The sequence below is a fragment of the Grampus griseus genome (genome assembly GCF_964374135.1).
Source record: "Grampus griseus genome assembly, chromosome: 12".
NCBI lineage: Eukaryota > Metazoa > Chordata > Mammalia > Artiodactyla > Delphinidae > Grampus > Grampus griseus.
The window spans coordinates 50,735,240-50,748,768 of NC_139006.1; the positions used below are offsets into that span (position 1 = coordinate 50,735,240).

A 13,529-nucleotide genomic window follows, 5' to 3' on the forward strand; every position below is an offset into this window, starting at 1 on the left:
ATTATCTCCTCGGTGTCCACAGTGCCTATCGCACAGTAGACAGTCCAGAATATATTCAGTGAATGAAGGAAAGAATAATCTACCAGTCAGTTGATCCTTATTTCTACTCCGTGTCTGCACAGACTTCCTAACTAGGTTGTGTAGTGTGCATAGTCTGCTCATGGCCTCAGGGTATTGGATTTCACGGTGAACCTGCTGAGTTGTCCGTAGCTCCATTTATTAAGTATGAAGTAGATGCTATAATTATCCCTATTTTATTGATTGAGCAAAATGAGACTTCACATAAACCTAGGGTTTAACCTCTTAACTGCTATGTAGTCATGTCTGTCATAACTTTACTGTTAAGGGGTCTGTAATGAAGATGGAGTCTGGATGAATCCCTAGTTCATGTTCAAAGTTATGCAGTTGTCATCCCAGAAGGTTACGTTAAGATTTAGAGTTGATATAGTGTTCTGAATCTGAGATGACTATTGTTTTTTTCATTTTGCACAAAAGGAAACAGAGGTTCTTATTTAAGTAGGGATTAGGAGTCAGATTTATTACACTCTAAATTCTTTGCTCTTTCTACTGCTCTTTACAGCTCTGGCTAAGATTTCTCAGATGTTGCTAGGAGCAGTGAAATTTTCCCTGACATTCACTCTCTGACAGCCTCCCAACTCCCTGATGCAGAGGTGCCTAGGGATCCATTTATAGACTAATAGCTATAAAGATACTCTAATAAGATTCTCTCTTATTTTTAGATGACATAGTACCTTCTAATCATAATCACTTAACACCCCTCCATGGCTTCATTTTTGTAAAATGAGGTTTGAATAAATAGTTTCTAATCCCCCACCTAGCCCTGAGTCCATAATTCTGTATCAGGTGTTAGGAAGATACCTATTTCTTAGCCATATTGCCTGAAAGCCACAAAGACATCAAACAAAGATGCCAAGAAAATTTGTTGAATAGCAACTTTTTTCAACTACCAGACCAGAGAATCATGCATTTTTCATTTTAGTTATAGACAGGACAGAATATTATAACTTTCAAAGATACAGAATTCAGGGATTAGATTGCTTTGATTCTTAATAAGCACTTTAAACTGTCTAATATTTTGGGGAAGACTTACTGGGCAACCCAGTGTGACACAGCCGAATTTGACTGGTCTAAGGTACTAGAATATATCTCACACCTTACCACATGAGATTCTGTCAAACTCTAGACATAAAGAAATTTAAATTTGGATCAGGTTGGGTGAATCCGCAGTCCTGAATTGTTCTCTCGGTAGTTCCCTCCTAGGATTTCTTGCTGCGGGTGAAAAGAGGGGCTTTGAAGTCAGGCAGACCTGGTTTGAATCTTGGATCTACCTCTTAATAAGCTGTGTCATCTTGATCAGTTCATTTAATATTCTGAGCCTTAGAGTTTCATATCTAAAACATGTTTAATTGACATCTCATAGGGTTGTTATGAGGATTAAATGAAATAAAATATGTAAAGAACCTGGCATTGTACTAAATAGGCATAAAGTGGTAAAATGTTGTTTTTCATTGGGGTTGGCACTACCCTCACCTTTTTTTACTCAGAATCAAGTTATATATGTTTCTGACCCTAAGGTTTGGTTCATAAAATCATGGTGATCAGATAGGAGTTCTCCACATATTTTTCAGATTTTCTTTTTAGCCCAGATATTTTAGGAAGTGTATTAGCAGACATGGAAATGATTGGTGTTCTGGTGTAGTGGGACACAGAGGCCTTTTTTTCTTTCACAGTTTTCATAGTCCTGATTATTCCATTATTGAATCAGTCAGGTCTTAACCAGTTCCAATGGGCCAGAACCATTCCACTACTATTTGTCTTTCCCTCTCCGCTATGTAGGGAGCCCTTTGGATTCCCACGTTTAGTATTTAAAGAGCCCCTTAATACTTACACCCTGACCTTCGTTACTGGGGTCCCAGGACAGAGCTAGTCATAGGAGTCCTAGTAGCTCCATGTCAAGTTTTTCCTTCACTAGAGAGACTGTCCTTGTACCTGTGGTATGGGGACAAATTGGAAAGACATTTGATCACCATCTGTCACTTCTCTGGCATAAGCACCATGAACTAACCTGATCTGAAAAGGTTCCTGTCTTTGGTTTGAGGAAGTGGAACCTTTTCTGCTTTTTAAAATCAATTGTGTACTTTGGAGGCAGGAACTCCTTGGCTTAGGAGCATAACCTCTATCTGACCTCTCTAGGATAGCTGCTGACTTCATCACCCATTCACTCTCCCTTTCTCTCTTCCTCTTCAATTGCCCTTCCCTCTGGAAACCTTTTTTGCTTAGACCGACCTGTCTGGTAAGGGTTCTGTTTGGTCTTATAGCTCCAGTCCAGCATTCTCATCTAGCTTGACCTCATTTCCCGCCTCCTGAAAAAGAACTACATAGTCCGAGACTGTGATAAACTATAAGACAATTTGTTTCTGCCTTTGAAGAAACCCCACAATTTTCCGAACTCTAACAGCTATTGCATATTGTGTTCTTTCTCTCTATTGAAGTCTGGATTTAATTCTCTTGCACTACCTTCTTTCTGTTCCTGATCCTTAAGCATGATTAGAGAAAAGGAGAATTGAGCCTGACGGAGAGCTGCTTAGAGAAGTGTGGTAACGTGCCTTTGACTGAGCCTGAGCTCAGAGGCTCTCCCCTAATTCCTCGTGTAACAAAGGAGAGGCAGTTCTGGTACATTCTCTCAGGAAATAAAAAGGCTTCCTAAGTGAAACGGGTTTGTGAGTCAGGGAGCGCACTGAAAGTACTCAGTAGGTATGTGTTGAATGAATATTGCAAACCAAAATTGCCTTCCATCTGGATAATGCCAGCTCGCAGTTTTTAAAATTTGTTTTGTTTTATTAATTTTCAGACTTTTTGAAAAGACCTCTAGAGAGTTATGTGAAAAAATTAAAAGTACCAGTTCACGTAATTCGAATGGAGCAACGTTCTGGATTGATCAGAGCTAGGTTAAAAGGAGCTGCAGTGTCTAAAGGCCAAGTGATCACCTTTTTAGATGCTCACTGTGAATGTACAGTGGGGTGGCTGGAGCCTCTCTTAGCCAGGATCAAACATGACAGGTAATTTTCTGGAGTCTATAAATTGTTTTCAGTGAGTTTGTCCTAAACTATGGTAAGTTGCAAAATTCCATGTTTTTAAATAAATATAAAAATATTTTCCTTTAAAATACCCATGAAGAGTACTCTAAACCAAATATGAATAAGACCACGTTCTAAAGTCTGGAAGGAATGTTTGCAGACTGTCTTGTTAATGAGGATGGATTAGGAAACATGTTAGGACGTATACTATATGCTGTCTTCACTAAACGGGAGCAGAACAGATAGACACGGATCTCAGGGAAGGTAGGATAAAGCCCTTTACTTGTCCCTGCTCTCTAAGGCTGACACTGGGGCGCGAGCAGGTCATCTCCTCTCTGTCTGCATCCTTACTGGGACTGTATCTCTTAGCCTATAGCACAAGGTAGAAGCGGGTGGGGAGATAACACATTGTCTCCTGAAATGCTTGATTGTTTATGGAAAAGGACTGTAATCTTGGATAATACAGGTAGAATATTGGGAACAGTGCAAGCTCATGGTTGTAGTCTTTCATGATGCACAATTTTCAAAGAATTACCTACTGCTGGGCTTGGCCTTAGCTCCTAGATATGAGGAGACAACCTAACTTCAGTCTGCAAGACCTATGTTAGTTGAATTTCTGCTTGTCATTGAAGTTTGAACCAGAGGCTGTCTGTGTCAACATTAAGGTTTAGATTTCAGCAGGGTAAACTTTTACTAGTCACGTAGAGCATAGTGGGAGCCAAAGTCATTGCATCTATTCTGTTTGTAAGCAAATGCTGGACCTACATCTCTGCCCGCCCCCCCACGCCCAGTTTTTTTTTGGCCGCGCCACCCGGCATGTGGGATCTTAGTTCCCTGACCCGGGATCGAACCTATGCCCCCTGCATTAGGAGCGTGGAATCTTAACCACTGGACCGCCAAGGAAGTCCCCATCTCTCCCCTTTCAAAGATGAATTGCCTGGGCAATGAGAAGATACAGTAGCTTTAGGAAGAAGAACACTGCCTGAAGAAGAAATAGGATATTTCTGTAAATTGTTTTCTATATGTAACAGATGACTGATTTAGGAAGTGTTTGCTTGCGTAAAGACAATGTGTAACCATTATGAAGCAGGAGCCTGGACCCATGGAGAGAAAGCAATGTGAGGTGATGACAGAAATATGAAAGGGAAATTGGCTGAAATAACAACCACAACAACTTCCAGTTGGGCTGTGTGGTAGATTAGGTATCCTGAATAATGTTTCCAACTGAAAAAGCTAAGTGCTGGATAAATTCAAAACACATTTTTTTTTAAAGATTTATTTTTTATTTATTTATTTCATTTATTTTTGGCTGCGTCGGGTCTTAGTTGCAGCACGCAGGATCTTCATTGAGGCACGCAGGATTTTTCATTGCAGCGCATGGGCTTCTCTCTAGTTGTGGCATGCGGGTTTTTCTCTCTGTAGTTGCAGCGCATGGGCTCCAGAGCACGTGTGCTCTGTAGTTTGCGGCACACAGTCTCTCTAGTAGAGGCGCGAGAGCTCAGTATGTGTGGCGTGTGGGCTTAGTTGCCCTGCAGCATGTGGGGTCTTAGTTCCCTGACCAGGGTTCAAACCTGTGTCCCCTGCGTTGTAAGGTGGATTCTTTACCACTGGACCACCAGGGAAGTCCCCCCAAAACATTTTTAAGTGCCTCACCAAGTTGGCAGCAAAGTAAGAAATTCTGCAGATCTCAGAACAAAGTGCAAACAAGTAAAGTAGTCTAGGCACTAAAGCCAGCTTTCACTTGTAGGGTTTCTGCTGAACTTAGGGGACACTGAGCTTCTGCCTTGAAAGACAAACAGATGGGAGGATGGGAGCCAAGGCCTGGGCCCCGCCTACAGTGGGAAGACGAATAGCAAACACCTGTATAAAGCGAGGCTCCTGATGTCTGTACTTCTGTGTTAGAACGAGAAATGAATCCCACCACACCAAAGACAACTTGGCCGTTTCAACCTTGGTATGGGGTGGAGGAGGGGAAATGGATCTCCCCTAAGAATTTGTAAGCAGAACATAGAAAAGGGGTACCAATTCAGCTCTTTTTATGAGACTAGTATAACCTTGATATGAAACCAGAACAGATGTGGAAAATTACTCAAACCCACTCAGAAATGCTAATACGAAAATCTCATAGCACCAGCAAACTGAATCCAACTGAGATTTATTAATATCATATCAACATATATATATATATATAAGTAAAGCATATCATATAACATATCAATATATGTAACATATCATCACTACTTGGTTAGTGTAATATTACAAAACCAATTCACATAATATACCCTGCTAACATATTTCTGAAACTGTGATTAAAACCCTGTCATTAGGACTTCCCTGGTGGCACAGTGTTTGAGAGTCCGCCTGCCGATGCAGGGGACGCGGGTTCGTGCCCCGGTCCGGGAGGATCCCACATGCCGTGGAACGGCTGGGCCCATGAGCCGTGGCTGCTGAGCCTGCGTGTCCAGAGCCTGTGCTCTGCAATGGGAGAGACCACAACAGTGAGAGGCCCGCGTACTGCAAAAACAAAAACAAAAACAAACCCTGTCATTAAAACTCTAATCACTTTAGTAGATACAGAAAAAAGTGTTCATTTATGATTAAAATGAACATTGATTTATGATTAGAAATACTTAGTAAACTATTATAGAATGTAAATTTACTAATTTAAGATGCTAAACTAATTTAATTTAGCTACACACACACACACACACCCTTAACTAGCAAACATCATATCAATAGAGAAATGCAGAAAGTATTTTTTGGAAGATATTGCACAAGATAAGAATGCCCTGAATTATTACTGTTACTCAGTATTATTAGAAGCCTTAGATTTTGCAATAATATAAGAAATAAAGGGTATAAGAATTGGAAAGGAAAAAAGCAAGTGCTGTCAATTGCAAATGATTTTTTTTTTTACGAAGAAAAGTAAACTATAAGTAGTAGAAATAATAAGAATTTAGCAGTGTAGCCAAACATAAGATCACCATAGAAAAGTCAGTTGCCTTCTCCATACCAGCAGGAAGAGTTAGAAAATATAATGTAAAAAGAAGAAAAGAAATGATACCATTTATAATAGCAATGGAAATCATAGGCTATAATTAGGAATATGTTTAACAAATGATGCATGAAATAGAAAACTGTTGAAATTCATTGGAAAATAATCTGAGCGGAGAGAAGGATAATGTTCATGGATAGAAAAGTCAATACAAAAATGTCATTTCTCTCCACATTGATTTATATAAATTCAATGTGTTTCTAATTGAAAATCTCAACAGAATTTTCTTGGAGAAACTGGCTGATTCTAACATTTATCTGGAAATACACATTTTAAAAAATAGCTAAAATACCCCTGAAAAAGAGGAGTCAAGTACAACTGGGCCTGCCCTACTAGACATCAAGACTTATTTTAAAGCTATTTTAATTGTGGCAGTGACGTATTGATGCAGGAGTTCACAAATAGACTAGTGAAACAGAGCCACTCCATGTTTCTATGAAAACTTGATTTATGACAGAGCAGGCACTTATGATTACAGCAGCAGAAAAAAAAAAGACCGTTAGATAAATAGTGCTAGAACAATTGGTCATCCATAAGGAAAATAAACGAAGTTGGATCCTTACTGCATGTAATACCCAAAATCAGTTTCATAAGGATTAAAGATAAACATGAAAGGCAAAAATATAATTGTTTTTGAAGATAATATGGGAGAATATGATTTGGGAGTAAGGAAAGATTTCTCAAATAAGACACCAGTCAGATGGGGAGGATATCACATACTCTAAAATGTGGCTCCCAAGGGCTCTGAGCAGAGGGCACTGTTTCTTAGAAGGGGTTGTGGGCATATGTGTTTTTTGAAGTTTATAAAAATCACAATACCAAAAGGAAAATGTTTCAGAGTACGTGTTCAGACAATTTGTATGAAGAAATACAAACTGCAGGAAAAATACTCTTTCTAATGATTAGAAAAGATAATTTTTTTAAATCCAGAGATACTGTGTAACATTATTATAGTAACAAAATTGCAAGAAAATAACATCCAAAGTTGATAGTATTATAAGGAATCTGTATATACATATAACACTTTTGGAAAGAAGTTATGAGTAGTGCCACAAAAAGTTCTTTCCTTTAGTTCACTTATCTCACTCCTGGAAGTTCACTCTTAAAGCAAAAGTGAAATATTGTATATATGAACATGGTCACTTAGTATCTTAATAGCAAAAATATATAAGAAACACAAATGTCCAGAAGTCATTTATTAAGAAAATTGTTAGCTTAAAATTATTAAATATGTAGTCATTAGAATTATTAAATATATAGTCATTAAAAGTTATTTTTGAATACTGTAGAAATATTTGAAGTACTTTTACATGTGGCAAATATATAAAAGTATGAATGGAAGAGGGATGAAAGGTTATTTTCAATAAGTTATAAATAAATATGATAAATAATTATGATGCTAGCTTGGTAGGATATAGCAGGGAATTTTTTCACCATTGTCCTTAACATAATAGAATGTATTTTTATTTTAAAAACACTTAGTATACACTTGTTATATAATTGTTACCATAGCCCTCAAAAAAGAAGGTTTTAAAAGATTTTTAATTTGCTTTTATGATTTTAGGAAGACAGTGGTCTGTCCTATCATTGATGTGATCAGTGATGATACTTTTGAGTACATGGCAGGTTCTGACATGACCTATGGTGGATTCAACTGGAAGCTCAATTTTCGCTGGTATCCTGTTCCCCAAAGAGAAATGGACAGAAGGAAAGGTGATCGAACTCTTCCTGTGAGGTAACTGATTTGTCAAACATTTTCCCTAATGTGTTATTGGCAGGGGATTGTGAAGCATTGGGGATCATATTAGAAGGATTATATGTGTATTTTGAAAGACATGAAGGATTTGTGCACCATATATGTAGTTAAGAGCCATCTTTCATGTATATCATTATTTCAAAGAGGGATTTTTTTCCTCTGATGAATTAATAAAATTCGAATTTTTCATTTCTATAAATCTAGTTCCTGTGAGAAATGATAGTGACATGCATATGTTTTCATTCCTATATGAACAATGTTTTGCACATCTGTAATTTATGCTTTAATTCAGTTGTTAGGGATAATAATATTTAACTTAAACCATCCCTTAATTAATTGTAAGTGCCAATATGTGAAAATAATACCTAAAACTGGGTAGTAAAATGTAAGATTTTAAATTCAGATATGTACCATCTGATAAGGTTAGAAAAAGCTTGTTTCAAATATAAAAATAACTAGAATTGACAAAAGTATAAAAAAGGATTTCCATTAATGCATTTCTGCTTTTTCTTTTGTTCTATATTTGGTCTTATATAGATTTTTTTCAGAAAGGGATAAAAACCTTCATGCTATTCAGGACCTTTAGATAGAGACCTTGAGCCTTCTGAGCCATCCTAGGATTCCAGTTGCATCAGCCTGCTGCTTCTGTAGTAATTGAGAGTTCCTGCAGCACCAGGCTTTTTAGCCTTCTCCTCTCCAGGAGAGGAGAAGGCTTCCCAGATCTGTCTTCCTTTGAATTAAGTCCAGTTCTGACAAAGTTGAAGAGAGATTTCACTAACTCTATGCTCTTTCTCCCTAGCCAGCCCGAGTCCTTTCCTAGTAAAGGGACTTTTCCACTCTTTTGGTGACAGTTCAAATCACCATCTAAACCAGGGGTCACTAAACATTCCATACATGATTGACTTCTTTGAAAAATCTGATAAAAGCTTTGAGTCTTCTCTAAAGTGGGACTGGGGGTGGGAGGCAGGGATGCACATGTGCAAACAGAAGGGTTTACATACAAGTCTAGGAAATTTAGAGAGATCCCCAAACCTAGGTCAAGAAACCGCTGCACTAAATGATAATGCAGGGTGTCAGCCTATTTATTTCCTTTGACTCCTAAGATAATAGACTTTCTCATTCTTTTTTCTCTTCTAAAATCAAAGTAAGTCCTAACTTCTTTGTGGAAACAACTGTTTCTACTGGAAAAGCAAATGCTGCCACCCTCACCAGTGCATGGAATGAGTATGTTTTAGGGTTACATAGGTAGCCAGTTCATCCTAAAATATGATCTCCATAGTGTCCTCTGTCCCTGGAACTTAATTACGGTCTCTTAGTTGGAACCCAATTTTTCTCCATATTCATTCTTTAAGGAAACCAATATTTGGTATTCATTTATTTAAATCCTCCTTCATTATCATTTCTCTGCTTAATTCTACCTATTCCCACCCACTCTACATACGTAGGCCATGTTTTGAGGCAGAGAATTTACCATACTTGGTGAGGATGATGAACTCCTTACTTAGGAGGAGTATATTGATTTTATTCTGTACTTCATCTCCTTCCTTAAAGGTTGAGGGAAAGGGCTTCATTGCTTTCCTCCTGTTTAGTCTTACATCTTTGCAATATTTGCCACCCCTTAGAACCTGGCGTGTTAGAGCTGCTAACGTGAGTCTAGTTGGTTAATGTGGTCAACTGCATTTATGGTTGCTTGGAACTATGGAGTAGATACACAGTCAGATGGAGAGGATTATGAGAAATAGCTTCAATTTAAGGAGTTTGGGGTAGAAGCTCAGTCAGGACCTGAGGATCAAGAAAGGTACTGAAGACAGTAAGAGCCCTTGGGACTGGGCAGGGAAGGGTGTCCAGGCAGAGAAGGATGTCCAGGTAGGAGCTGTGGCAGCACAACTGGGGTGCAGGTCCAGCACAAAAACAAAGAAAGCCCTGGGAGCCTGTGAAAGTTTCTGCAGAGTGTGAGAATAAGCATTTATTCTGTAGTTAAAAACAGTTATAAAACTACTTTTAAAAACAAAAACTGATAGTAAATTTTAAATTGTTACAATTAACGGTATAGTATTATGATTGAATTTCAGAACACCTACAATGGCAGGAGGCCTTTTTTCAATAGACAGAGATTACTTTCAGGAAATTGGAACATATGATGCTGGAATGGATATTTGGGGAGGAGAAAACCTAGAAATTTCCTTTAGGGTAAGTTCCCTTTGAAAAAAGTAATCTGTATAACCTCAAATATGGATATGCTTTAAATATTTATGTTATCTCTAAATAAAAATTAAAAAGTGAATTTAATATGAGTTTAATCAGACTTCACAGCCTTCAGCCCATAAAAAGTTTGGTGATACTATTAAAGGTTCATTATAAACTATTTTAAGCAAATAATTTAGTTAGATTACTAGTCCACCTGTAAAACTTATACAAGATTCCCCTGTTGTCTTTAATTTGTTACTTTCAAGGAAGTGATTCAAACTCTAAAAATAAACAAAAATAACACATAGTTTGTAGATGCTACTTTGTTACTTAACTGCCAAAAACATAATCTCACTTTCTTTAATATGCTTTGTCCTTCTGGTTTGAAAATTGTTCTCTTATTTAAACCTGGTCACTTTACCAGCTTTATATTTTTCCCCATAAAAAGAAAAAGGCGGGCTTCCCTGGTGGCGCAGTGGTTGAGAGTCCGCCTGCCGATGCAGGGGACACGGGTTCGTGCCCTGTTCCGGGAAGATCCCACATGCCACAGAGCGGCTGGGCTCGTGAGCCATGGCCGCTGAGCCTGCGTGTCCGGAGCCTGTGCTCTGCAATGGGGGGAGGCCACAACAGTGAGAGGCCCGTGTACCGCAAAAAAAAAAAAAAGAAAAAGGCAAAAGAATTCTGAAATTATTCTAAATGAATGGTAACCCAGTCAACCTTAAGTCTTATGCATTTCCTGTTCACAAAAAACAACATATTTTTAAAATGACATAGTGTATTTCTGAAAATAATGAACTTTAGACACATGGCCTATAGTGGAAATCACACTGAACTGCACTGAAGTCTAACCCAGCTAGCTTGCTGTGTTCCTGGTAGATAGCTTTGCTCTTTATAAAAGGAGAGGTTTGAACTCCAGATCATCTTGGAGATCCTACTTAGCTGTATCACTTTATGATCCTGTGAAAATGTTAAGGCAGGCACACAATATTTAACAAAATCAAAATTTTTCAAAATGTATTTTAATTGAAAATAGATGTTTGACTTACGGAAAAATGTATTTTGAAAGGATAATTTCGTTAAGGATGTGAAACCAGTTAATGATCTTTCTTTTACCCCTTTTTTGTTTTCATTCTCACAAACACCATAGAGTGTGCTCTCACTGTCCACTGAATAACTCACGAGTAATCAAGTTTAGATTTCTAGGTTCTGTTTAATGTACAGGTTGTGACAGGTTTGGAGAAGGAGGAACAGATAGGACTCTGGCTGAATACTGCATGGTCAGAGTTTTTGACCACGAACCATATTAATAAATATACACACAACCCATAATATAAACATTTCATGAAACAGTATATCCTTGTTAGTACTGGTTGCAGTTCATCAAATTTGAATTTTATGACCCTTGTAAGAGTGACGGCCTGCAGTTAGAGAAATACTGCTGTGGACCTCAAGTCTTTTCTGTATTTTGCATTTACCTATCTTTCTGAATTTAACCTTCAACTTCTGGTCTGATCAGAACCAAAAATTGAGGAAGCACTGGCTTTGGGACCATATAGCAGGAGCTCCACTGTACGCCCTTGATTCTGTGAAATTCCAGCTATGAAACTCAATAAGATGTGAACCGTTTTTTTTTTTTTATAATTATCAGTGTTTAAAACTGGTCTTCTTTGCTGTTGTTTTCAGATTTGGCAGTGTGGAGGAACTTTGGAGATTGTTACTTGCTCACATGTTGGACATGTGTTTCGGAAAGCTACACCCTACACGTTTCCAGGAGGCACAGGGCAGATTATCAATAAAAATAACAGACGACTTGCAGAAGTGTGGATGGATGAATTCAAGAATTTCTTCTATATAATTTCTCCAGGTTAGCATTATCTTGCATTAGAATTACAAAACTAACTTTCTTGGTCTGATCCTAATGCATTCTGAATAGAGATAAGAAGGAGTGGAAGAGAACCTCTGAGCAGAGGCCAGACACCTACCTCATAGGTTGTTGTAAGGAGTAAAGGAAGTCACATACGTATAGAAGGTGCTTAGCAGAATGCCTGGTATATGTCATTAACAGTAACAATACACGATCCAGTCTTGCAGAAGTCACTATTGGTCCAGGTGCTTTCCATGTTCTTTTTTTTTTAAACCTAACTGCAACATTTAACATGTATATGAAAGCGTCAAGTATTTGAAGGCCAGTGCAGAGCCCTGTAACATGCCTCCAGGGACTTCTCTCCAGAAGTTTTTCTCTGCTCTTCTGAGTTTTGTGGCAACAGCTGTTCCATCAGCTATAAATCTGCCTGGCGTTGTTACCATTCCATCCTCTTCAATCACCACAAGACTGTGCAGTGGTAGCGCACACAATTCAGTGAGCTGTGAGAGAGAAACCTGACTGGAAACAATTGCTCTGTTTAACCTCTGTTTCATATTTGGGCAAAATTGGTCTTTATTTTTGTTTTTGCCTTAACAAATATTAAACTTTTCTGACCCCATATAACTTACATTTGTATGTAATATTATTAGCATATATATCATTCTCAGATAAATTTAATTTTTCTTTGAAAAACACATATATTTCCTTGTTTTATACTTTGGGAGGTGGATTTATGGTATGTCACTTGTGTAGTCACACATCACCAAAATGATACTACTTTTCCTGTTTGGCTTTTTAGATGCAATATATAAATAGAAATGTGTTACCTAACGGAACATTAATAATTCAGTCACTTATTTCTTTTAACAGGTGTTACAAAGGTAGATTATGGAGATATATCATCAAGACTTGGTCTAAGACACAAACTTCAATGCAGACCTTTCTCTTGGTACCTAGAGAATATCTATCCCGATTCTCAGATTCCACGTCACTATTTCTCTTTGGGAGAGGTAAAAAAAATATGTGTGTGTGTGTGTGTGTGTATTCTGTGTGGTTATTATGTTCTCACTGATTTATAAAAAAGAATAGAGGTTACACTTCTAACAAGGGAGTACCTTCATATTAAAGTTACCTCAAATGTGAGAAAGTTCTTGTTAGTTGAAGCAGTCTACTTATTAATTTTTTATCATGTTATATTTTTGTTAAAATAAGAATGCTCTACCTCTCACCTTTCACAGTTGGACTTTTGTTACAGTATATTAGTGTCTTTGATAGACTTCTTATTTTAACAAACTGGCCCATTTAGTTGAAACCATATATTCCTAAAGCTAATGTCCTAGCATTAATTAGCCCAAATTAAAGTGTGAGGAACTTCAAAGTAAAGATAAATTGTAAAGAACTGACAAGGAAACTTGAAAGACCATTTATAATAAGTTGTATTTTTAACACCCATTTATTTTCCCTTGGGAGTCCGAAATCTCAGTGTGGGCATGGAGGTTGCAAAGACTGTTGGTTAGCATACTTATCTCTGATGATGCCTTTAGTCATTGCTCTTAGAATTCAGCAGCA

At 37.7% G+C, this 13,529-nt stretch overlaps 1 protein-coding gene across 1 annotated transcript in view; it reads left to right on the forward strand.

Moving 5' to 3' along the window:
- The window catches only part of GALNT1 (polypeptide N-acetylgalactosaminyltransferase 1), a 102,128-nt gene that overhangs the window by 68,791 nt on the left and 19,808 nt on the right, over positions 1-13,529 (forward strand). The window contains exons 6-10 of the mRNA XM_082668482.1: positions 2,873-3,080; positions 7,718-7,888; positions 9,982-10,099; positions 11,780-11,960; positions 12,831-12,970. Coding sequence (XP_082524608.1) covers positions 2,873-3,080; positions 7,718-7,888; positions 9,982-10,099; positions 11,780-11,960; positions 12,831-12,970 — 818 coding nt within the window. The remainder of the gene's footprint in view (positions 1-2,872; positions 3,081-7,717; positions 7,889-9,981; positions 10,100-11,779; positions 11,961-12,830; positions 12,971-13,529) is intronic.